We start from the raw sequence: 25698 nt of genomic DNA, 5'->3' as shown, positions 1-25698 counted from the left end.
AAGGAAAATTCATCCCCAATTAAAGTACTGGTGAAACACAGGCCTTCACTCCCAAAGCATAGATTTGAGAAACTGCAGACTGTGCCTAATGACTTTTCTTTCTGATGGGCGATTAGTGTATTCTGTAATGGACTGACAGAAACAGCTGATTCTATTACGGGGACATGTTCTGGCTAGGATTTTCTTGCTGTTGCTTTTAAATTATAAATATGAACTCTCTTGAAAATATATGAAGACAAAAGATACCAATCAATCTCTCAAACCTCTGCCTTCTGTCCTTTATCATGCTTCAAATTAGAATAAACAGTGACTTCATCACCAGGAAAAGCCTCTCAGGTGCTCAGGACTGTCTGTACTGTCATTACTCACTCACACTATCAGGCACAGAGTTCTCTTCATCCTCCACTCCTTCTGTAAGAAACTGGAAGGGTTTTTTTCATTCAGGTGTTGGCTTCAAAGACAGATTTTAAGCTGTATTCTATTTTGTACCTATGGGTACAGAAGTATTTTCTGAAGTCTTTGCAAGACATGCAAATTCATCAAAAATTGACATTGAACAGCCCTTCTCTCCAAAGATGATTTGGGGAGGGGTTTTTCCTGAACCTGACAGATCTCTCAGCATCAACTACAATCAGTGTCCTTGTTCACACCTTCAGGTTCAGTTCAATGCATGGTTAAAGCATTCAGCTCATAGTAGCTTCTGGCTAGCCAAAAAGTCTTTAATACATTGGGTTTCACTCATTGTCTTTACTGTACTGTAGGAGAACTGGAATACCAGAAGGTAATCCATGCTTCTCTGATGCACACGTCATACATCCTACAAGAAGGAAAGACACACTGGAAAGAAAAAGTAGCATCAAAGTTATAAACCATATTGCAGGCAAATTTTTAGAAGACCAAAAAAAAAAATTTAGTATGAAGTAGTGCAAGCACATAAAACCCAACTGTGTACCTCTGCACAGGCATTTTACTGTTCTTTTTCAACAGTTTTGTTGCAATTTTCTTTAGCCTATTCCACTCCACCAACAATCACCTCCAATTCAATAGCTTTCCTCAGAGTTTGACGTTAAAATTTTCATGTGCTTGCAAACATGTTAGAGGAGATTTTGTAGAAAGAATATTTGTTGTAGATGTTAAAACACTTAATTTTCATGATACTCACTAGTGAGAGCAAAATTCTTAAGACCTTTCACAGAACCTTTTGCATTTTTGAGGGAACAAATTACAACAAAAAAGGTACAGAGATAAAAGTCTAGTGACTATCTGTGAAAAATAACATAAATAAAGACTCAAGATTTAACTTCCCAACAGCAATCTCCTACTTACATGCTCTTTCAGATTATGAAGTTGTTTTGTGCATCAAGAAAATCCTTAGTTTATTCCCTTTAAATGTTTAACTTATTAATCCATATCTAGCCATTAATATTTTCTCTCAGCCAGTGCTGCCACAAGCTGCATGATTCACCAAATTCCACACAAGAAATGCAACTTCAGCAGCGAGAACCAAGAATTAATAAAATATACTTATATTTAATATCCCTCATATTCTTGGGGCTAAAACATTACATCAAATTCACAGCCACATTTTAAGCATTTCAGTTTACTCAAGAGTCTAGAGACACCTTCAGACACAAACTTCCAGGATCTAAGGGTTTATTTCTAATACAGACTTTCTGTATTTTCAGAATTTTAACATAGGAAAGCAGAACCACCACCTAGCCCAGAAATTACAGACGACTGATGATAGGGAACTTAGCTAACCTACATAAACGCAAAGTAATCCCAATGCCACTTCTGGGGCTACTGCAGATTTACATATATGCTAAGGGACATTTCAGACTTAACACTGGAAATTATCTTTTGTCACTTAAAGAAGCAAGTCACAGGTAACACTCTTGGGGTTTTTTTACTGTTATTAACTCACTATCTTCTTAAATAATTAATAAGACTATGACTTTTTTCTGCCCATCATGTATTTTTATATAATCATTTATCTTTGAAACTAAATAAAACATCAGCTTGACATTTATCTAAGAAAAATACTGAGGTGGCTCACAGAGAGACAAGAACTATCAGAAGCTTGGCAAAGAACAAAAAAAAAATTACCCTATCTTCAGAGGGGAAAAGCAGGTTTTAGATGTAATAAGTCCGTTGTCTTATGAGGAGATGAGCCCCTGGGAAAGTGCATTGCTTTGTTAACGTAGTGTCAGAAAGAACTTCAGCTAGAAGTAAAGCAACTCAAATCATACTCGCTCCCTCACCTGAAGCTGGTAGAAGCGAGCCAGCACTTATGCTTACTCTGCTTAAATTGCAATTTACTACTTGCTCAAAAAAAAAAAAAAAATCAATAGACATTATGCCTACTTATTTAAAAATCAATAGGCATTTTAGATGGAGAAAATATTCTTTTAATTTTCCCAATAGTTATATTGAATATTTATAAGCCTCTCTACCCAAGCTTAACATTAAATGCAGATGTACAGAGTATTTAAATGTGTATTGGTTCTAGGAAGCAGAGTCTGTAGTGTAAAACAAACCAGAAAGACTTATTTGTAAAATAACTTCTGAAGAGCACTAAACTTTATCTGCTAGCAAAGCATGAATTATTAAGACAATGTCAGTGTAGTTAAATAGCACTGAACTGCCTCTTCAGTCCTAGAGAGACAATGAACAGAATGTAAAAGTGATAAAGCGAATGACTGACAAAACCATAGTATTTTCAAAACAATATAGGGACCTCACTGCACAAATTTCCATTCATCTCAACAGAAAAAGTGGGAAATTAAGTTCATTGTACTCTCTGAAAACCTCCTTCTGTGCTTGCCTTCATAGATTCAAGTATTCCTATCAAGGTAAATAAGTCCCTGGAACCCGAGAAATGCAGGGAGCAAAAAAAGGACTGAAAAACTCAACAGGCAAGTAAACAATATAACAGCAAGGTACAGGAAAGGGAAATTAATTTGTCTGCAATGCCAGTTAGCTGCCATGTGCAATACTGAGCAATGAAGAAAAGCAGAACATACAAGTGCTTCCACATTCATTCTAGAAGGCTAAAAAAACAAAACAAAACTATATTTGGCATTAAACAACCACTATCTGTAACAGGCATCCCACACACCTACCCACAGGAGGATAACCTATGGGGTAGCATAGTCAGCATCTACTTTTCAGGAATGGTGAATTAAGATGTATGGGCAGGGAAGTGGCTCTGTACACAAAGTTTACCAGGATAAGAACATTGCAGAAGAAAAGCATTACGAAATCTCTTTGGGCACAAATCCCAGACTGTAACAGTAAAAGACGCAGTTCCAGGACTGTGCTACCAACTCGCAGATCAGGACACTGACAACAACCAGGAAACATGAAATAAGGTTAAGGAAGTTGCAAAGTTAGGACAAGTCACATCAGTGGAAGATTTCAGTTGCCCACAAAGACTGAGCCAGCACCTCATTAGGATAAGCGACAAAGAGTATATTTTGGATGCTATATAATAAAGAATCTACTGGGAAGACCAGTTTGAACTCCCAGAAGAGATGCTACTTTGGAATTGTCTCTCTACATTCTTTTTAATGTTTAGTGCCCACAGCACGATTCTGTCTCAACTGAGGCGCAACATTCCTCCTGGGCAGAGGCCTTCAGTCCCAAAAGGCTGATCAGATCCCATCACACCTAATCCCTTCTTTTTATACCGTTATGTCATCCACACGTGGGGGCTGCTGATCTCTTCTCTATGAATCCCCACTCGTGGAGCTGGCAGGTATTACAGACAATGTTATCACAGAAATGTTGTATTTCAGTGTCCCACTCGGCAACCTGATTTTAGCCTCACAAGTATCCCTCCACAACCATCCTACATTAGAAAACCATTTGATTGCATTTACTAACAGAATCTCCCACTGTCACAATCAGCTTCCCCTTCTCCTTAGGGATCTCCCCTGCTGCAGGAGCCTCCTCAGGACAGCAGAATACAGTGGCGTTACCTGGAAGATGAGCCTTGTCCAAAAGATGGCTGCATCCAGGCTTCCCAGAGCTTGCTGCCTTTTTCCGAGACGTGCACCCTCAGCAACAGCACAGAGGCTCCCACAGTTAAGATGAGGCACCCTGTCCTGTCTGTGCAGGTCTCATCTACGAACCCCTCTACTCTCTAAGTTGTTCTAGTTCGGCTACTTTCAGCTGAAAAGAGCAAACTTGTTCTCTTAGCTCCTGGAACTGCACACACACGTTAAAAGGCCTGCTCCCAGACTACAGAATCATATATTTTGCATTCTCTGCAATAACTTGAGAAATGTTCCATTTAACCACTGGATTTTTGCTTGTATCTTGTGCTTAGAATAAAAACTAATACCAGTTAATCACTTACTCAGTGGAGAAGCTTAAGATTACTCTCTTCCTATCCTAGTCTATGTTTATTAAGCAAATTAGAAAGAGGTGAGATGATAATGCTTTTGGATTAGTTTGTTGGATTTTTTTCCTTTTCATTCTCTCTCTCTCCACAGATGACAGCCAACCTGGTTGGTGTCCCCTGTTCATTGGGCAGATAAGAAAATTCTGTTACCTGAATCCTGCATCCCTGAATAGGCTAAACATATAAACTGTGTTCAGTTCTGGGTCCCTCACCACAAGAAGGATGTTGAGGCTCTGGAGCGAGTCCAGAGAAGAGCAACAAAGCTGGTGAAGGGGCTGGAGAACAGGCCTTATGAGGAACGGCTGAGAGAGCTGGGGGTGTTTAGCCTGGAGAAGAGGAGGCTGAAGGGAGACCTCATTGCTCTCTCCAACTACCTGAAAGGAGGTTGTAGAGAGGAGGGAGCTGGGCTCTTCTCCCAAGTGACAGGGGACAGGACGAGAGGAAATGGCCTCAAGCTGTGCCAGGGGAGGTTCAGGCTGGATGTTAGAAAAAAATTTTTCACAGAAAGGGTCATTGGGCACTGGCAGAGGCTGCCCAGGGAGGGGGTTGAGTCACCTTCCCTGGAGGTGTTTAAGGCACGGGTGGATGAGGTGCTGAGGGATTTAGTGTTTGATAGGAATGGTTTGACTCGATGATCCGGTGGGTCTCTTCCAACCTGGTTGTTCTATGATTCTATATCCTGTACACTCAGACAGAAAGCTCAGTAATGTTTTAAGCGTATGAAGTTACATACAGACATAAAAAAAACCCAAAATGCAGAAGATCAGAACTAAATTATTTCATTGCAGCAAAATGTTAGGTAGGAAACCTCAAGGTTTTCCATTAATTCCAGCATACATTAGTACATACAGCACAAGAGCAAATGTGCAAATTTTTCTGTAAGTCCCTAGCAGTGTGAGGAATTTATCAGCTGAGTGATCCACACAATACCAGAATCAATATATACACGACTAACTGCGTAAGTCCACCCACGTAAGTCCAAACTAGCACTAATTTCATGAAGTCGAGGGGAGAAGCTGCAAACAGTTCACCGAAGACAATGTACAGCTGGAGTTTGGAAATAAAGCAAGCAAGCTGCTAGGCAGCATCAAGAACAGGATGGAACATAATATAAAAATTACTATTATAATGCCATTAGCTCAATCAGAAACACATCAGCAGCTATGATACCATGTCTGGTTCTGGTCGTGTCATTCACAAAGACAAATCCCAGACTCTTAGCCAGCACAGCCAGCTACTACTCTTAAAATTAATTTCCCTATGTATTATATTCTTGACCCTGAAACTAGAAAAAAAATCCAAGCATCAACTTTAAGGAACAAGTTTACAGAAGAAAGGAAATAACTTGTTCTTCGAGCCAACAGAAGAGAAGTAGCTTCAAAGGTCTGCAGTGTGACTTCATGGGCATTGGGCAATGCCTTCCATAGTTCAACACACGAGCAGCTCTAGCTCATCTAAAATAAATGAATATTCAAATGGTAGCAGCCATCATTCCCGCAAAAGTAGTCTTTGGCTGCAATGAGAACAGTCTCTGGGATTCACTGAGTAGAACCAAGAGCGTTCTCTTGAAAGGAAAGCTACTCAGAAGAAAGGACAACACTCACATGAGAGGTGATGCATACAAATGGGCGCATGTAAATGCGTTGGAAACTGAAACTAGAAGTTTCTGATTTTCAGAGGACGATGCTTCTGAAACAGTAGCGATACAGATGATGAAGTACCTACATTCTCTGTGGTCCTAAAGAGATACAAATGGACACTGCATATATATTATTTCCAATGTATGTGTATATACACACACAATTCCTATGAATACACACACATACAAAGACATTTTCTTTTCTTGGAAGGCTCACGCATTTTAATTTGCGCATATGCAAACTTCAAAGAAACCAGAAGAGCAAATTTTGTTCCAAAGCACTGATGCAGCACAGACTGCAGTATTATTTATAACACCTTCTTTTACAAGTGACTTCTTTCTTTGGAAAACAAAAGGCTTAAAAGCCGCAGGTTTCTGGAATGCATTTTCTAGATGTGCAATCTATGGAGGTATTCAGAAATGGCCAACCATATATATAGCAGGCAAACTGTGAAGGCTTAGCACAAGAGGAATTTTCCTAATCAGCTTAAGGACAGGATTTTTTTTTTTAGTGAGAACATGGCTGCTAGTCTATGCCTGTGCTTCTCTGCACTAAGCCTGTTTGCTTTTTGTTTTCTGTTTAGTTTGATTCTGTGGGGGGGATTAATTGTTTGTTGTTTTTTTGCCTTCATGGTAGGATCGCTTTATTATCTGATTTTACGGCTGCCATTGCCATTTTCTGTGGGGACACTTTTCTGTTTGTTTTGTGGTTCATCTTCAGTGAATCCTCTCTAGTTACACAGAGCCTCCTTGGCTTTTTACTACACTCTTAGTACGCTGCACTACGTGTTACCTTATGAGAGATGAGCTGCAAGACTATCGGCCCCAGTTTTCAGCAAGTGACAACCACGGAAGCATCTGTCTGCTGATGATACGCTGAGGTTCCAGCTGAAATATCTCTTAAGCGACAAATGTGTCATCTGGGATGGATGGAGCTAAATCACCACATTTTTTCACAAGAGGATGCACTCCAGCACTAGGAATTAAACTGGTGAAGAAGACACTGTGGATCAGGAATTACTCCAAGAGAAGAAAAAGCTACTGAGGCTACAAAGGTTTTTTGCATTTGACTCCATTCCACCAGTAACTATCATAAGTGGTCATTTCAGGGACCTCTAAACAATAAGACTTTCGATATTGAGAAAAAGAAGTAGCACCTAGCTGTTGGAATGAGTCCAGAGGAGGGCTACGAATATGATCCAAGGGCTGGAGCACCTCCCATACAAGGACAGGCTGAGAGAGTTGGGGTTCTGGAGAAGAGAAGGCTCTGAGGAGACCTTATAGCGACCTTCCAGTGTCTGAAGGGGCTACAAGAAAGCTGGGGAGGGACTGGTCACAAAGGCTTGTAGTGACTAGACGAGCGACAATTGCTGTAAACTGGAGAGGAGAAGATTTAGACTAGACATAAGGAGGAATTTCTTCACAATGAGAGGGGTGAGGCACTGGCCCAGGTTGCCCAAACTATTCTATGATTCTACTTTGTATACAGTCAATCCTGTGGTGTTAGGTGTATTAACTACAATAAATGCTTTATTTCTTACTTGATACTCATATTTTTGGTTTAAAATTTTCATGAGCTGATCTCCATGTTATGATTTCGTATTGCCACGAGACTACTCGTATAGCTATTACATGAGTTCTTTAAGGAATTATGATTCTCATTCTGATATTTCTTACACTATTTAACATGTGTCAAAATAAGCAGTAGAAAAATCCTTTTTAATGCAAAAGAATATCTGCATGGATATTGCACAAATCTTTATCAACTGAAATACCATTTGAAGATTTCCATTCCAAAGCAATTACCACCCCTGCAGAAGAAAGTAGCTGATGAAACAGGGGGGGAAAAAAGATCAGTACTTAATCCATTATCACATCCTAGTAATGCTAATCTAGGTGTAAGATTATTTTGGACTTCAAACATATTAAAGCAGCAAAATAAGATTTGCTTCCAGAAATGTTCAAAAGACAGTATATCCAAATGATCAGGTTCACCACTCACTGTCAACCTTTCTTCCATAGTATGCATCTGAAACCAACTCTCTCAGTTTATAATTTATTTCAGAATACAAAGAGACGGTCTATGGAAGCATTTACAGGACCCGAACGTGGATTTTACTATGTGAAACAAAACTCAACCGTTCATAACATCTTTTCTGATGGGGCAATTAAAAGTCAAAGAATATATTTCAGAAGCGATCCCTTTAGTATTTCTCTTACAGTCTTTTGCTACAACTTAAAACACATTTACGGATATTTTTATACTTCATCTGCATATTTTTTCATTTTCTATGTGGTTTCCCAGCTACTATGGACATTTTAGGAGTACACAAATTGGCAACAACACAAATCTCAAACAGAAGATTCAGAGGAGAAAAGAATAATAAGCATTTAACAATAAAGAGAATGTTATTTCAAACTGACCAAAAAATATATGTTATCCAAATATATGTGCATGGTTGAATGACTGTGAAAGAAAGCAGATTTGTAAGAGAGGCAAGTTAAGTGAGAGCCTACAGTATTGCTCAAACTGTTCCAAAATATTAGTCTTAAAACCAATTTCTAGCCATAACACCAACTATCATTCACACTCTGTTACACTAATAAAAGGATTTTATTCTATTTTTTCCTTTTTAAAATTCATACACATCCAAGACTACAAGTGGAAGAGAACGTGGGACATGGCTGACATTTAGGAACAAATCCCCATTCATTTCAAGAGTCATGGAAGATCTTTTCCCTGCATTTGTATAGCATAATATAGTACCCAAACCTGTCTGTTCCACAAGTATTGAACGGGAATTTCATTTATTTCATTTTTTTTAAAGTTCTCTTGGAATTGACTTAGTATCTCAAACTGTTTCAACACTTCCAGGTTTTACATACAATTTAGGTCACCCATTCTTTCTCATCCTAACAACAACTTGTTCCACACAAAACAACTGCAAATTTATACTATGCTTTGGATCATGAAAACAAACTATTCATTTCTTTCTTTTTATAAAATATGAAAAGCCAGATCAACCAACTCCATAAAAACACTCAAAGACCCAACAGCCCATCCCACATACAAAGGTAGCCTATTTTTATTTTTACAGCTAAATACCTTGCCCTATTTTTTTATTTGAGCAGGGCAGGGGGCTCTTGAAATACCAAAAGGAATTATTTTAATGCTTTCTCAAATCTGCCTCCTAGGAGTTTAGAAGCACTAATTCTTCACCAGGAATACTTGGGGAGAAAATGAGTTGGCTAGCTGGGGGAAAAAATGCAACTGTTCCATTTAAAACATTACTTCTCAAGTGGTCAGGTTTCATTTGCACAATGCCTCCTGCTGCCGTTAATTTAGCAGACCTCTAATCAAGCACGCTTCCTGACAGAAAAGTAAAGAATATTGAAATGACTGTTGTTAAATGCCAAAGTTTTCAGAAAACAGAACATACGTAAGTATGAAGCCTCCTTTGGAGACCCATTACACAATGTGCACAGTTCTGCAGTGCTGTTTGACTTCATCTGCAGAACAACTAGGGGGTTAAGAACGAAAAACAAATAACAAACTGAGGTAAAGCCCTCTTGTCAGAAAGCTAGAACGGAGAATTGTTTAAAGTTCAAAAATAAAATAAAAATAAATAATCATTTCTTGAATATTCAGGTTCACTTGATACTAGAGAGATTAACTAGAGATCAGAGACCCAAAACACCAATACTAGAAAGTTTTGGTTAAAATATCAGTGGACATATTAAGGGTATTTTACATCCATTTTACTTCAGGAAGAAATTAGGTCACATGAGGATTAAGGAATAAGTGAATGAAAGCCATACAACAACTTCTTAAACAGTAAGAAAACACATTTGCTTCTGCTTGAAAGGTGAAGTCAGTAAAACTACTTGTTAGCATTGTACTGTCTGCCAAAAAATACAAAGAATGGAAATCACTTGGAGTTATTCACATAGTAAAGAGCAAGAGAAAAACAGAAAGAAGTTACATGCCATGCAGTAACCAAACCAACCTTCTCAGACATCATTGCAATTTCACCTCAAATGGTGTTGTGCTTGATGGTTTTTTTTAAAAAAAAAGAAAAAAATAAAACAGGAAGAAATCTGGTAATCTTGCAGCGCACAAATGCCACAAAAAAGATGAGGTGATGTGTTCAAGTAATGCAAGACAAGTTCTACCCCAAGCTCATCTCATTCCACTAAGCCTCTGTCTTCAATTTTATGCAAGTTACGTGGAGGCTAACGTTCAAGAAATTGCTCTTTTTCAAGAAGTATGAGTTAAGTACAGGGAAAATTGGCAGTTCCCAGCAACATCACATGAAGTACCTCTCAACTCCTCATTTAAACATGTAACTGGATTTTTTTACCTGGCTACAATCGCCTCCCCATCTCTATCAAAAAGAAGGAATTCTCTTACAGTACCATTTTTGGGTAACTCGTTTCACAGCGATTGCTGCAATCCATACAACCAGGCAGGGTACAAGCCATTTCTCTTGATTCAAGATAAATCAATATTACGTTTCCAGCACCACACAACTAAATTACATCTATTGCGTCTGCTGCTGAAAGCTATATGCAAGGGCATGGTTTTTCTTTAGTATTTCATTTTTATCATTCCCAACGGTGCTACATTGCGTTCTCTGTTGTATTATGCCTTAACAAAAATGATTTTACTACATCACTCCATCATCTGTCTAAACTTAATCAAGCACAACATTGCTTTCTGAAAGTCTACAGTAGTCTCATGTCCCTGAGGGGCTTTTTTCATGGTGGCCACTTTGGAAGAAAAACATCAGCTCAGCATTCTCAAACTACCAAAGTTTACAGGCAGGCAGTAACCAGCACACCGCAAAACTGTCCCAAATTATTTAGTTGTTACAAAAAAAATCTTTCCTACTTGCTCATTTCAGTACAACCAGTTTGGGTGCTATTTCATAAAGAAATGTTTTGAGACCCAAGTTTGACAGAACTGCCAGGTTTAAATTTGGCCCAGAGAGTTTTAAGGTAGGGTCTGTCAAAACAGCCCACAAAGCTAAGAACATGAAGCCGCACGACATTAGAATTTAAGAATGAAAGAGAAGATAAAAGCTTGAAAAAGAAATATCAAATGACTAGAAACCATGAGAGAGAAAAAACTGTCATTCCACAGCCTTTGTAGTCCTCGTATCAATTGGACATGTAAAACCCCTTGTGTCCTTGTTTCAGTCACCTCCAATCTTCTTCCTGCCCTTATTTCACCACAATCCACTCCTCCAGCCTTTAAATTTATTGTCACTGTTTAAGTTTTTTAAGCTCCTGATCCCCTCACAACAGACATCCCACGATCAGCCCACAGAGTGGGATCTCTTCTCTGGTTTGTTCATATTCTTCCAACTTGGCCAAATGATTCACTAAAATTATGAAAAATAAAGCTAAACTGCACGCATTTTTCAAGAGGAGGAGATCGCTACATATGCTTAAAGCCTAAATGCAGCATAATGCTGGACACAATAATAGTCTGAGGGCCAGAAATTTGCTGGGAAGGAGACAACCATGGGCTAGGCTTCTTGTATTTCAAACTAACGTGTCCTGGAGTCACCACCAGCACGTACAAGCCACAGCTCATGGAACAAATGGAGCAGAAAGGACCTTATCCACAGACCACGCTAACCTGCCCCAACTGCATCTGGTATAATTTCTTTTTTTTTTGGCTGGCAGTACCAGTGACATTTATTAGCCTATGCTGATATAAAACAAGTGATAAACGTCCAAGTCAATTAATATTTTCACATTTTGATGAAAGTAATTTAAAAGCAATTGCATTAGGTTAGTTGTTTCAGCTATGCCACACAATAGGCAATAATTATATTCCTCCTCATTCCAAACATGATTTTATCACACTAATATCCAAGAGCATTTTGGAAAGAGAAACTTTCAGCTACAAAAGCATCTGTTGTGCTAAAACAATTTGATTCAAAAGGAGCATTGCCATCAGCAAAATGACTCATTTCTAGGTTTGACCGAAGACAGGTAAAACCAAAGTTGAACCATTTCCCATCCAGAGAATTACTTGTTTGTACTCAGAGACAAAGTGCTGCTAATTTCAAAGCCCTGATTTTAAAGCTTTGTATCTCATCTCCAAAGAGAAACAAAACAGAACCACAAGTGCACTTACTTATTTAAGGATAAATTCTTTAAATTCAGCAATGATCTACGTCAGGATATCTTCTGGATAGAAAACAGAAGAATTAAACTCTTTATCCACTACATTATGGAAAGCCTGTAGTAGAATGCATCACCCAAATGCCCACCAGAGACAACAATATATCAGGGTGCATCGGGAAAATTAACTCAGTGCTTCAGAACATCAACAAAATGTATATGGAAGAACAGTTAAGGATGGTGAGGCTGAATGTTCGAATATGACCATCAAAACGTGAAATAACTTAATACTTTTTACCAGATATAGTTATTTATCCTTAGAGCTAAAAGAGAAACTTCAAAGTTTAATCATATAGAAGCATTTATGCAAAAAGCTGCGTATTATGTACTTATGTTATAGTATACAATAGCTGAATTCAAACTGAAATTAGCTTTCTCATACAGAACAAATAAGACTAGCAAATTCAAATTAATAGAGCCTACCAGTCTTTGTTTTAGGAGCTGAATAACAAAACTACAAAATGTGATTTGTAGTAAATTCTCTAAATAGAGATAATTATTTCAAAGCTCACAAGCCAAGTTTAAGGAACTCTGCGCTTCATTGTCTACAGTATAAATACAATGTTTTCACAAGGTAAGAGTAAAGTGAAAATGCATACTTCTAAAGCACAACTGGCTACATTACACCCACTCTTAACAAATCTTTTCCATACCCCTTGAATTTCCTCTGTTTTCAGGTGGCTTGTGTTTTGTTTAGCAATTTCTTTCAACTGTGCCACTGACAGCCAGGCTACAAGTTATACTACTTAACCTGCATGATAATTAAGAAAATCCTTGAACGAGTATAAACATGAACATTCACATAGCAAAACCTGAATAAGCCCACCAACTCCAACCCCATTTTTTGATTTCTGACGGAATATATAAACTTTTAATGGTTTGTTGCTGTATTCACAGATTTGAAAATTCAGAGTATATCCGCATGGTCACACACAAAACTATAGGGAACTCCTGAGCTGCCCTGGACACAAGGAGAAAAGGAGCTGCACTTGCTCACTGCTTTGGTGGGCAAAAAGACTCTGCTGCTCACACAGATGCTGGATGAAGTAACGCAGATAGCTGCACCTCACTGTTGTGCTAAGTATGTGTATCAAAACAGTCAGGATATGCAGCTTTTAAAAATAAAGCCCATTTAAAGAGTTAATACATATATTTGAGAGAACAGCATAAAACAACAGACGATTTGTACAGACGCGCTTTGGTGCCTCAAAATTACTCCATATTCTTTAATAATTGCTTGTAGAAATTCAAGAACAACCAAATTTGATCCCAGACATGTTAAAATCCCACTTTCTCAAAGTTCCATAAATACTAATGGCCTGGGTAAAGCAATTTAATACAAAGTAGGAGAGGAACACCTGTTAAATCATATGGGAAATTCTACTACATATTTACAACTGACTTTAAATGTCTCTTGACATTTTAGAGAGCCTTTTCTAGGTGTTATTAAAATAGTGCAACTCATAATACGCTTTTGTCATTTATTTGACTAGCAGCCAGAATTTACAAATATTCAGAATGCAAAGATGCTTCATATTCATTCCTTGGATACAGGAGAGGACTACCTGCCCCCAGTCAATGCTGATAGCTTTTCAAAATTAGATTTTCACTTGGCATGTTTTAATTAGGTTTCGTTTTACAAAAACAAAGACAACTACTATCTTTCAATGTATCAGGGAAACAGAAGAGAAAGCATAATCAGCAAACCGACAGGAAAATAAAAAAGTGCTCTAACCAATTCCAACTTCGGGGCTGATGACATAAGCCTGGAAGCAAAATCCATGCTGCCTCACTGCAGGACATTTCTTCTCATTAAATAGGTAAGTGGGTCTGTGTAAGCAGTGGAGACTATTAAAGATAAGCAGATTAAACACTGGTCTTGCAGCATGTTATGTTGCTAGGCTGGAGAACTGGGTTTTCTTTTAAGAATTGAGATTTCCAACATTAAGCAAGTACGAAATGAAGCGATATTAACACAAATGAAGCACCCTAAGTGGCTAATGGCAAGGAGAAGAAACAAAAGCCCCTTTATACATAGCAATCCCTGCAACTACCAGCAGCAGCAAAAATCGTTCATCGTGCCCTCCTGGCAACAAGCAAGTCTATCAAGCAGACACTTTCAAACCAATGAAATGTATGAAAAAAGATATCCCTGTTCACCTTTAGGAAGAACCCCTTTGTCCAACGTCTACTTAGCCTGAGATGCACACACACACAAACACACACACCCCCACACACCCCCATTCCTCCATGGAGTCACCCGCTCACAAAGCCTTTTCTCCTGAAGTAGTTGAATTAATTACAAGCATTTTTATCTTTTCTCACAGGCTGAAAATAAAAAGTTTAGTTTGGCTATAAAGGGTTCACAAAGTCCTTCCTGACAAATTGAAAGCACTCATTTAAGCATAACTATAGCAAATTATCAGACCAATTTAACAATACCCTGAAGACAGCAGCTAAATGCTATCTTTTGTGTCCGAGCAAACCATTTAACCTTTTGTCCTTGTGTGTATTTCAAGGACTTTTTATTCTGACAAGCTCTCGCATTTTTCCCTTGCTATATTTTCCAATGTCTTCAAAGTGAATGTCAGAGGCATGTGCTCCCCCAAACTCAGTTCCATTTCCTCCTCCAGTACAAAGTGGACCACAAACATCAAATCCTGAAAAATCAAACCAGCGTGAAAGCTCATTCACCAGGCAGACAGCTGCCAAAAGTCAACGATGCTCTGTACCTCTCCGAGCATGAATCCTGAGTCCTACGATGAGCTGCAGCACACTCTACTCATCATAACAATCCATTTTCCCATGTTATGACATTGGCATCCCAGCCAAGATTATAACAGACTCGTGTAATAAACCTTCACAAGTTGTCTCCACAGACTGAGCTCAGTCAAAAACATTGGTTATGACTGATCTAATTAATGAATTCCATTAATCTGCAGCTAGTGCTTCCCAATCATTCTCCTCACTCAAGTCTTCAAACTAGAAAAACACAGTCCAGCCCGTCTGGAGAGCCACAGCAAAGGACCAGCCAACCTTTACAACAGGTTCATGTGGCCTTCGCTGCTGTGCTAACACTAATGTGGATCCTCCTCCTTCTGGCAGCTGCTCATTTTTGCAGAAGCTGAAGAACTTCAACTACCTTTTGGACATCTTCTCCAGGCTAAACTTTCATTCATTTCAGGTGTTGAAAATTTACTGGAAGAATAACAGCCAAGTCTGAACATAAAATCTTGGATCTCTTGGAGGTTATCCTAAAAATATTGCCTTTTTAAACAAAATTTTTACTAGGAAAAACAGTACAGTAGGAAAAACAGAAAAACAGCTATTTCTTGCATCCTAAGATAAGTCTACAGATTCAGTATCTGCATAAATTATTTTTATTTATCTTCTCGTATTACCACCTCTTCTTCAGCTGTCAGTATAACTGGTTACTGCCTGCATCAGCACTGTTGGAAGCCCTTCAGCAGACATCTGATCTGTGGATTAGGTTATGTTCCTGGTAAATCGCTACGCAGTACACAATAAGTTTTGTTAATACAAAGAATCTGAGTTAGAAAGAAAATGTGATTATGTTCCATGGAAAATTTGTTTTTTTCTTTTGGAGTTCTGAATTTGTCAAGTAACTGCAATGGGAATTACCTACAGAAAACCACCCTAAGCTATGCCAGACTTCAAATGTGAAACTTTACACCCAAGTTTCTGTTATCTTCCAGAGGAAACTTTCATACCTCAAAGAAGCATCCACATTTTTTCTAAACATAATTTCAAAAAATTGTCTTTTTTCTTTCTAAAGGACACTTAAGCTTGAGCTTTCAAATCAGAACGGTCAGCTTTGCTTTGATATAAACACAACGCAATCATTCTTCTGGTGTCTCAAAGATTACGAGGAAAGGTGCTTAGATTTTTTTATCTCAATTTGAGAGTTTTTCCTCTTCATTTCTTTTAAACGCATCACAGATATCCCAAAAGGACATAAATCACTAGTATGGTACAGAAACCAATCCCCCTCAAAAGCAAAATCTTTTCTTTCATTTCAGCACACTTTCCATTGTCTCCCATCAAGTCTCAAGCACAATGAAAATTACATAGTCCAGGCCAAACCCCAAACCAAGGCAAACGTCATCCCTGGCCTGACCAAGTTGTGTTCAGGGAACACAGGAGTGAGGACCTTGGGGAGTGGAGGGAGTTGAAAGGGAATGCAGAGTTACAGAAAGCTCTCAGATGGTTTGCACAGCTCAGCAAAGCACAGGAAAACACGAAAGTCAAGAAAAATGCACCAAAAGAATCAAAGGTGTAAAGATGAGTAACCTGTACAATTTTAAAAGCCTCTCAAAGTCAAATTTCTTGTCAAGGTTATAAAAGCAGAGCTAGATTTCTCCTGGGAGTAGGTGTCAATATTTTCCATAGCAGGATACCTTGCAGCAGGCAGTTCCAAAACCCAAAATCCAATCGACTCATATTACCTGCAGATTTTCACATGTGTACGTATGCATGCATCTTCATGTGAAATTAAAAGCAAACTCTAAATTTAAAGTTTACATATTAACCTTTCAATTAACACATTTCAAAAGTTTTGAAAGTGCAGGACCAAAAAAAAAAAAAAATCAAATTCTGAGTCTTATTAATGGTCTCCCCTCATTGTAAAAGCTTCTTTTCCTTTGTAGAACAGAATTTCTACTTTTAACTTTTTATAAAACTTGTAAAAAATATATTAAAAATACTGAAAGGCAACATTCTTCCTAACTGCACACGTTATTAGGTCTCCTAACCAGCTCTGTAGACAGCAAAGAATGTCTTCAGCAATTATGAAAGATACTCTTAAGGAAACAAAATTGAAGAACATATCAATTTTCAGGGTCTCTAAATTACATTTGAAGACATGTCAGGGAAGGTTTAAACTGTACAGAAAACTGAACAGCACAGTAAGCCTTTTGTTAAATACACTGAAGCTTAAAACAGTATGAGCCTGTGTAACCACCGATTCCCCTATTCCCTTTCCCCATAAAACAAAACAAAACAAAACAGTGTCAGTCCTTTGAGTAAAATAAGCAAGCTCAAAACCAAGTCCATCAAATATTCTGAGATTATATTCTCCATGCTTTGTCTTGGGAGGAAGATGTAAGATGAATTTTTAGAAAGAAATCATTTTACTGCTTTTATATTTTTTTTTATTATTATTTTAGCCAAAGATGCTGCATAGTAGAAAACTAGCCAACAGAAACATATTCAAGTACTGTGATGCAGTCTGTGTTTCACATCTGCACTGAAAGCAGCACAAAAAAAAGGTCCAATAAAGTAAATTAACTGGTTGAACTTAGCCCATATTTCATCAGAAGATGAAAAGGGGCTGGCACGCTGTAGGAAAACATGGAGAACTGTGGTGACGGTAACATCCAACCACATCTGAATCCTGCTCATGTACCAAAAATGCAGAATATAAGCTACATGACAGGGATTTGAAATGTGGAGTATCACAATCTCCATTACTCTCCTTCCTTGCACTTACTCATAAGGACACTGCGACGAAAGAAAAACAAATCACAAATTTCTAGTACAATTTGATGTCCAAAACACAAGCCCATCTACACAGGGACTCACTGAGTACCTCTGGTTTTCATTTGTGCAAAAATACGAAAACCAACAATTGATACATGTGTATAGGGAACATTCAGCAACAAATCTAGATAGCCTTAGAAAACATTTGTACCTATCATCGCAATGTATTTTACATCACGACAAATAATTTAAACAAACACAGATCTCTGTCCAATTCAACAGAAGCAGCTCCAGCACCTGCATTAGCACTTGTCCCCAGGCAGCAATTTCTGTCAACAGCCCAAGTTCATCAGCTAAAATGCAAGCTTAGATATTAAAACAATACTCCATTATGAGAAGAACTTTCCCAACCTTCTGTCAATATTACTGGACACATGCCTCAGACTGTGTATTTATGCATACACACACAGAAAATCCAATTTGCCCCTCCTGGATTTTCATTTCCACATATTTCACAATTACAAATTTCTTAACCAAATTTGCGACACCGAACAGGATGAACAGAACCAGACTAATCAAACGAAGGTGGCAATCAAGCAGGCCATGTGCTAATATATTGACTTGGCCTGTGGGAACAGTTCCTACTCCTTGAGGTTATCGGCTTCCACTACCTGGTTGTTTAGTGCAGGGACCACAGAGGAAGAGAGTTCCCAGAGAAGACAGAGCATCACGGTAGTGATGCAAAGTACATTGCAGGTAATGAAGGTAATGGAGGTAATGAGAAGCACAAGGAAAATGTAGGCAGGCATTTGTTAGAGAAGAGGAAAGAGCTGGAGGTGGCAGGTAGGCTATTTAATTGGGGAAAAAAAAAGATAGGTTTTGAAAAGAGTGAGCCAACTGTGAGAGATGAGCACAAGGAAACTTGGAAGTCTCGCAACTCAGGTCCTCGAACAGGTGATCACTGAAAATAAGAAAGGAATAGAACAACAGTACTTTCAAAATAGTCTTGAGGAAGCAAAGTGAAAGGGACTTCAGAAAGGTCAGAAAAAAGGAGTTTGATCCAGTAACGGTTAGATTAAAAAAATCTGGTGATATGAACAAAGAGTGGGGAGATTAGAAAAGCACCTGGGTATTCAGATTACTGCCTCATAGATGTGCTCTCCATAGGGACAGAAAAAAGGAAAACAAACAAAAGAATCACTTTGCTTTTGTTAGTCAGCAGGAGTAACACACAAAAGAGGTGTTTGTAGTCTTTATACCAAGAACTCAGCTACAGGAAGCAATAGAGGGAAGGCAGGAGAAAGCAATAGGGGGAAGGCAGGAGAAAAGAAAGACCAAAACATCACCAAGAAAGAAAAAAGATTCCACCATGTAAGATGCCAAATGAGCAGGAAGATATAAAAACAAAAAAAAAAAAAAAGGCAAAACCCCTAAAGCACGGCAGTCTCAAAGCCATCTCAGTCCAAGTCCAAGTTAACCGCATCAAAAACAGCCCCTGCCCCAAAAAAAACCAAAAATCAGAGGTTATCAAGACAGAACAGGAACATAAGTTGTGGAAAGAAAAATAAACTAAGATTATCTGTTTGTTCATCTCAATAGTCAACATGTAAATATTACATTAAATAGTACTAGTAGGTCGTGGAAAATGTTCTTCTATCCCAAAACACAAAGGAAGCAATATTTTCACAGGGCAAGTGATTAAGTACCAGAACAGGTGCCAAGAAAGGCTGCAGAGTCTCCATCGCTAAACATACTCAAAACCAGCCTGGACAAGACCGTCAGAAACCTGATCCACCTTTGGAATTAGCACTGCTTTGAGCGGAGAGGTTGGATTAGAGGATCTAATTTAGGCTGTGGCTTTCCAAACTATTACCCCCAAAACGTTAAACAAACATCTTGCCTCAGCAGTGCCAACATGAACCAACAGCGTTTTAATTTTTGTGGAATAGTAAACTTGATGCGATCTTTAAAACGGTCACTTCTCTGAGCCACAATGTACTCCAAAAAGTCTGTTCCAAGATGCTGTGATGCCCTTTCCTGATGCCCTTTTAGCACATTTTCTTAGTTCCCAGAGCATTTTTGAGGAAGGTATTAATTACACTCACATGTATGGATGTGTATTGATACATATCTACCCAAGTGCGTACACAAACATATTAAATACTCAAGATGACTAAAATTATCAAATCCCACCATATTACACAGTTAAACCAGGGAAATGCATTCCCACTCCCCGTGCTTCTTCTGCTGCCACTGGTAGACATTTGGGCTCTTCCAACCTCCCTTCCTTTTCTAATACTCCCCTGAAGCATCATCATGAAAACCACTCCCCCACACGTCAAACAGACAGAACAGCTAGAGAAATTCCAGGCTCGGGAAAGCTCTAAAAGAATCAACATATAGAGCTTGAAGCATTTTGATTGTGAGTGGTTAGAAACAATTTTCTCGTTTATGGAGTTCTGACTAGTTAAATAAATAGAAAATAAACATCAGCTTACCCAAAACCAACCTTAATTATTCCTATATACTCAGTCATACAAAAATTAAATGCAGCTAATTTTCTGATGAGCAAATGCACTACCATAAAGCACTGTCACCATGTTATATGCAGCACATTGTGTCAAATTATTTTAGTAATTAATAAGCTGGCAGAAGAAAAAAATCAAATACACACAAAAAATAAAAGGCGAGGCAGAAAATATATTCTGGTAATGCAACAATAACTGCAATTGCCTTAAAGTGTCAGTAAGGTATGAACGGTAGAATGTTAAAAAGGTGCATTTATTTTCCTCCAAGGTAGTTAAATTAACCATGCCTCTCCTATTGTTTAATAGGCAAGGTTCATGGTCTATAAACAATTATTTATGCTAGCAAGTATGTAATAGGCTATATCACATTACAGTGCAAATAAAAGAATATGGTGCTTTCAAGCAAAAATCTATTCCATGCCCAGCTCACCGAGGATTTTGGAGCTCACTCACTTCCAGCTGGTTTACTCCATAAGAATCAGTTCAGCCGTCATACACCACTGACACCAACAGCGATTACCACATCTGTCACACTACTGCAATTGAATAAAACTTCCACAGCACCACTACAAAAGAAAACTTCACTAGTGTGTTAAAGCTTAAAACAAATTGCAGGAGTATTTACTTCGACTTAATGACAGTTGTCGAAAATAAAATAGAAATATTATTTACATTGTAAAATTGCATTCCGGTTTTGGATTACTGTGCATTTGAAGTAATAAAGAAGCACAACTCTCAAATAAATTGAAATAGTCACTCTGCTTTGACATTTAATTTCTAAATAATGCTCAGCTACTGTAAGGCAAGTATGAAAAGTCATTTAACAGATTTTTATAAGTACCCGTAAAAGTGAAGTTTCAGAAATAAGGTAAGCCTTATAGTTCAGACTTCAATTCTTTCCATAACAATATTCACAAGACTATTGGATATAAACCAAGAAATTAACAACCTGAATTTTACTACTTTAGACAAAATCCTGTTTAATTAATAAGATACATACAAGGTGAAAACAGAAAAACTCAAATTCTAGCATCACTGTAACATACTCAGTCAATCTCATTTACTTCAGAGGATTTTAATCATTTTTAGGAGACTGTTGACATTTCAAGCAGGAGAAAAAAAAAAGTAGACTGAAGTTACTCTTACCTGCAGTCCTCTTCTTCGAAGAATACTTGAATCATCCATATTTCGACTCTGCTGACCACGAATTCCTGCTAAAGCTCCCTTGCTTCTGGCTAGCTTTGCTCTCTAACTGTTAAAGAAGTCCATTATTTTCAAACTTTTCTCCCCCTCCTACTCCCTCTCTATCCGTTTGCTAAAAATAGGGCATGGTCTTTCACTTGCCTGTCATGAAGAACAGCAGCCACGGTCTCTGACTCTGTGTACGTAATTTCATCTGCCTCTTTTGTGGTAGATTTAGCAGGTCACATTGGAAAAAATCTGTTTGACTTTCCTAAATCTTTTCAAGGTTGGATGTCTCACTCCCCTCATATACACAACTGTCTAGAAATAAATAATAATCCATGATTCCATGTAAGGCGAAAGAGTGGAATTTAATTCAGATCCCACACGTACATATTTTTCTTTTATTTCAATTTACTTGAGCTTTTATAAGGGATCAGTAAACTACAACAGCTGCCTTCATTTACCGTTTATAATAAGCTCACAAAATCCAGGTCACATTTCCTTTAAAAAAAACATGGTCACACTGAACTGAAAAATCAATTCTGCGGACATGCAGGACACAGAAGTATTTAAAATATGATAAAACCTCACTATGAAAACCCAGAAATTTTATTGTTCCAATTTTTTTAAAATTCCTTCACTCCTCTCCACGACAAAGCAAGCGTCGGATTCCTCAGATCCTGTCACACATTCTTTGTTTCTGCAGTCTCGGAGGTATGTCGGTCTCCTCCTCGCATGCAGCAGACACGGCACATTCTTTAGTTCATTGCTGAGATCGTGCAACTCTTATGTGCTGACGGGTCTGGAACACATGTTGCAGGCTCGGAACATTTAAGAATTCATTCATCTATTCATCACTGACGGAGCTGCCCTAAGAAGCCCTTCCCTCTCCGTCATCCATGGCAAAAAGGCAAAAAAATAAAAAGCACAGTTCAGCTGAAGCTTTTTCAGTCTGTCCTGGAGTTTCTGTTTTCCAGCTCCCTTCACACACACAACTCCAGCAAGGTCGAAATTGCTTTGCCCCTTAAAAGTACAGTCTAAAACAATCACAGTCTAAAACGAGCTGTTAGCCTGCGTTGAAACATAAACAATGATAACACTTCTAGCTATACCAAACACCATTTCCGTAAAAGTCTAGATATGTTCATCCCAGTATTATTTAAATTACTGAGCACGTCAAGAAGCCTTTGTCCTACACGTGTCCTTTCTATATTAGGAAGGAAAAAAGGAAATATTGCAAATACAATGAACAACCTCCTGCCACAACAACCTTCAATTTTTTTAGCAGAAAGCTAAAGCAACAGATTTCATCTCCTGATAAAAGCTTAGCAAGAACCTATTTATAACTTCAGAATATAAATACTGCATTTCAAAAGAACCTAACTTCAGCCTCAGAAGGACTTCGCGAGATATACAGAAGAAATCAAACTTCATCAAGAGCTGCGTTTATGAGGGGATTTCAGCCAGACATCCTGAAGTGTGCGGACGCGACAACAACGAGAGGCCAGACCGCAGGCTGCCCACCGCAGCTCGATGAAGTGTTTCTGTTCCCACAGTTATGACAGCTGCAAACCGAAAAAAAAGTCTGAATACAAGCACACAGGTTGGTGGTGCTTAAGGGAATATATATTTACATGGAAATCTTCAGCTGATCTTCATGCTAAGTGACCCAGTCACATGAGCTAAACATATCATTGTAAAGTCAGCTGAAAGCAGATATAACTCAATCCCATTCACCAGGCTTTTTCTGATCCTCTGCGGAGCGAGTGTGGTCTTTTATTGTGAGTAGCTAATAAATCCTCATCTTGCTGATACCTCCTTCCATCTGCCGTTTTAAACAACTGAATGCTGAATTAGGTCTGCAGAGTCTTTGTGAGCTCCCCAACAGGGCAGGCAGCCACACAGCGGCTGAGCAGGCAGCTCATTTGCATGGAGTATACTGTACAGTATAAAAAGCAGCACTAGTAAAAACAACTCAATGAGCCACTTGATTTTAAAGGAACAGCATCTTCTTTTGCAAATATAACTGGAAAACATCAAGCCATGCACAAAACTCTGCGTGAGAACTTAAGAACATGTCACCAGGGAGAAAAAGTAACATAAAAATGCAGATAAAGCTTCATTTAAAAGAAGACTGAAACACACGACTATTTCTTCACTGTGATATTTATGATGTGTTTCAGTATTACTTCCAGCACTGTGCCATCAAATAAGCTTCCTCAGAAACATATTCCAAATAATCACTTCCTTTATCAGACATTAGTATCAAACAAATTCTGTTCTTACTTTAAAAATCCCATAGAAACAAAACATTTTGGCATGCATACTCGGATATATGACATGCATTTTGCAGTTTATTTTAGTTTATAGTAGATTATAGGAATATTTGTATTTGACCATGCACTCACAGGATCATTGATCTTACCTCTTCTAAGGTCCCCATCGTTAAACAAAGTATATGTACTGTGAGAGGAAACAAGGAATGCAATACCAGCCACAACGTATTTTCATCCAAAATCAGCCACTAAATGAAAAGGTTTAAGCCTGATAACAACACTATATAACCCCACTTAGTCCTGTAATATAATTGAAAACATTCTAATTAGCACATATACATCTAATCCTTCCTGGATTATTTACCTTAATATTCAGACATAGTCAATTCTCAAAATGTCTTCACGAGTGACTTATAATTGATTGAGGCTGGCACAGGTCTCGAAATACCATGAGAATCATCTGTTCTCTTCCAAATTTCAAGCTTTCTTGGGGAGAATGCTTTCAAATTGGCTGCCTGCCACACTTACCCAGTTTCTGGGGTAGAGAAGCCAATCAGGGCTGCTGTGGAAAAAAAAAGGCATGTTTTTTCCTCTAAGCTTTCCTCTCCTCTTCCCTTCTTCAGAGCAAACAATTCTTATTTAAATGTCAGATCAAAAACCACCACCAAATGTGGTGACCACGTTTTCCTCCCTCTGCTAACACTCATCCACTCTCCCTTTTTCTTCCTTCAACAAAATCTACCATAGAAGAGCAATGGTGAAAGAGGGTAGGAGAGAATACTTAGCACCAAACTGAATCAAGCAAAGAACAAATGGAATTTAAAAGTAGCTCTCTGACATGCCAAAATTTTCTTACAAAATATTACCTTTAAAAATCTGTCATTGCGCCACCCTTAGACATTCATTTTAACATCTTAAAACGTCAGCTGATAAGTCTCCAGTGAATGTATAAGACATTTCACTAAGAGATACATTACTGGAAGCTATTAAAGAAACTGAAGTACATAAAATATAATATTATTAATCATAGAAAAAGCTAATCATAAAAAATACATTCTCAAACAGCTTTCAAATGCAGGCAGCATTGGAAGAGGGGAAAAAGATGGGGAATTCAAAGTTTGTTCACCCATAACTCTAGTAAGCTCCCAACTTGATTTGATGAAGGAAGGAAGAATTAAAAAATTTGGAGAAAATTTTGCTTTGCTCTGCAGCAGTAAGAAAAGAGAAAAGGTAGCAAGGTATTGGGATCATTTGGACATGGTCCAGCCAATTCCTGTTTGGCTGCAGCACTCTCTCTGAAAAAGCTTTTTAATCTTGACTTGAAGACGTGAAGAAATGGAAAGAGCTGTGAACTTCCTGTAAGTATGTGCCTGAAAGGGTTTGTCCTATGAGTAGGGAAGGACAGTTTATCAGGTTGCCAGTACTAGGATGAATTAAATGAGGCTAAGAGCAACTCCCAAAGAAATAAAAGGAGGTACTGTTTTACAAAATAGCCACATTGGGCTACTTCTTGCTGTAAAGGATGAAAAAAATCATGAGCACAGCTAAAAGCCTTTGGACAAATTCACCGAAGAATGTGCCAAGAACCCTTAAAAGGGGAAAACAGACTGCAGACAACCCAGAGTCACAAACAACTGCAGTGTTCCAGGAAGAGACTCTGCTTGGACACCTGCTATCAGCTGCTATCAGAGATAAGATAATGGGCTCACCAGTATAAGCGTTCAATGTCTCTGTGTAGACAGAGAGTACAAAGGTAGTGCTTGCTGAAGATGACAGCATCCTAAAAGGCATCAACTCCACAAAGGAACTAGGAGTAATAGTGAAATTGTAAACTGAAAAATAGATCTAAAAATAGCACGACAGCTATAATGATTCCTGTAAGCCCTGAACAAACCGAAAGGATTTATATGTCATCAATGAGTCCTATCATCTCTGTATATGATATTCATGAGATCACTATGGAAAATCATG

At 38.2% G+C, this 25698-nt stretch overlaps 1 protein-coding gene across 11 annotated transcripts in view; it reads right to left on the bottom strand.

Annotated features, from left to right (window-relative positions):
- The window catches only part of MAST2 (microtubule associated serine/threonine kinase 2), a 194503-nt gene that overhangs the window by 122044 nt on the left and 46761 nt on the right, over positions 1-25698 (bottom strand). The window contains exons 1-2 of one of the 11 annotated variants that reach the window (XM_069863020.1): positions 21607-23319; positions 21413-21514 (exon numbers count right to left, since the gene is read on the bottom strand). The exons of 9 other annotated variants lie outside the window; for them this stretch is intronic. In XM_069863020.1, coding sequence (XP_069719121.1) covers positions 21413-21451 — 39 coding nt within the window. In that variant the 5' untranslated portion in view covers positions 21452-21514; positions 21607-23319. Of the gene's footprint in view, positions 1-21412; positions 23320-25698 lie in introns of those variants that run through there. One more of the 11 variants, XM_069863019.1, reaches the window with a different exon arrangement.

Source organism: Phaenicophaeus curvirostris, chromosome 8 (genome assembly GCF_032191515.1).
Source record: "Phaenicophaeus curvirostris isolate KB17595 chromosome 8, BPBGC_Pcur_1.0, whole genome shotgun sequence".
In the NCBI taxonomy this organism is placed as follows: domain Eukaryota; kingdom Metazoa; phylum Chordata; class Aves; order Cuculiformes; family Cuculidae; genus Phaenicophaeus; species Phaenicophaeus curvirostris.
This window is presented reverse-complemented; position numbering and strand designations above follow the sequence as displayed.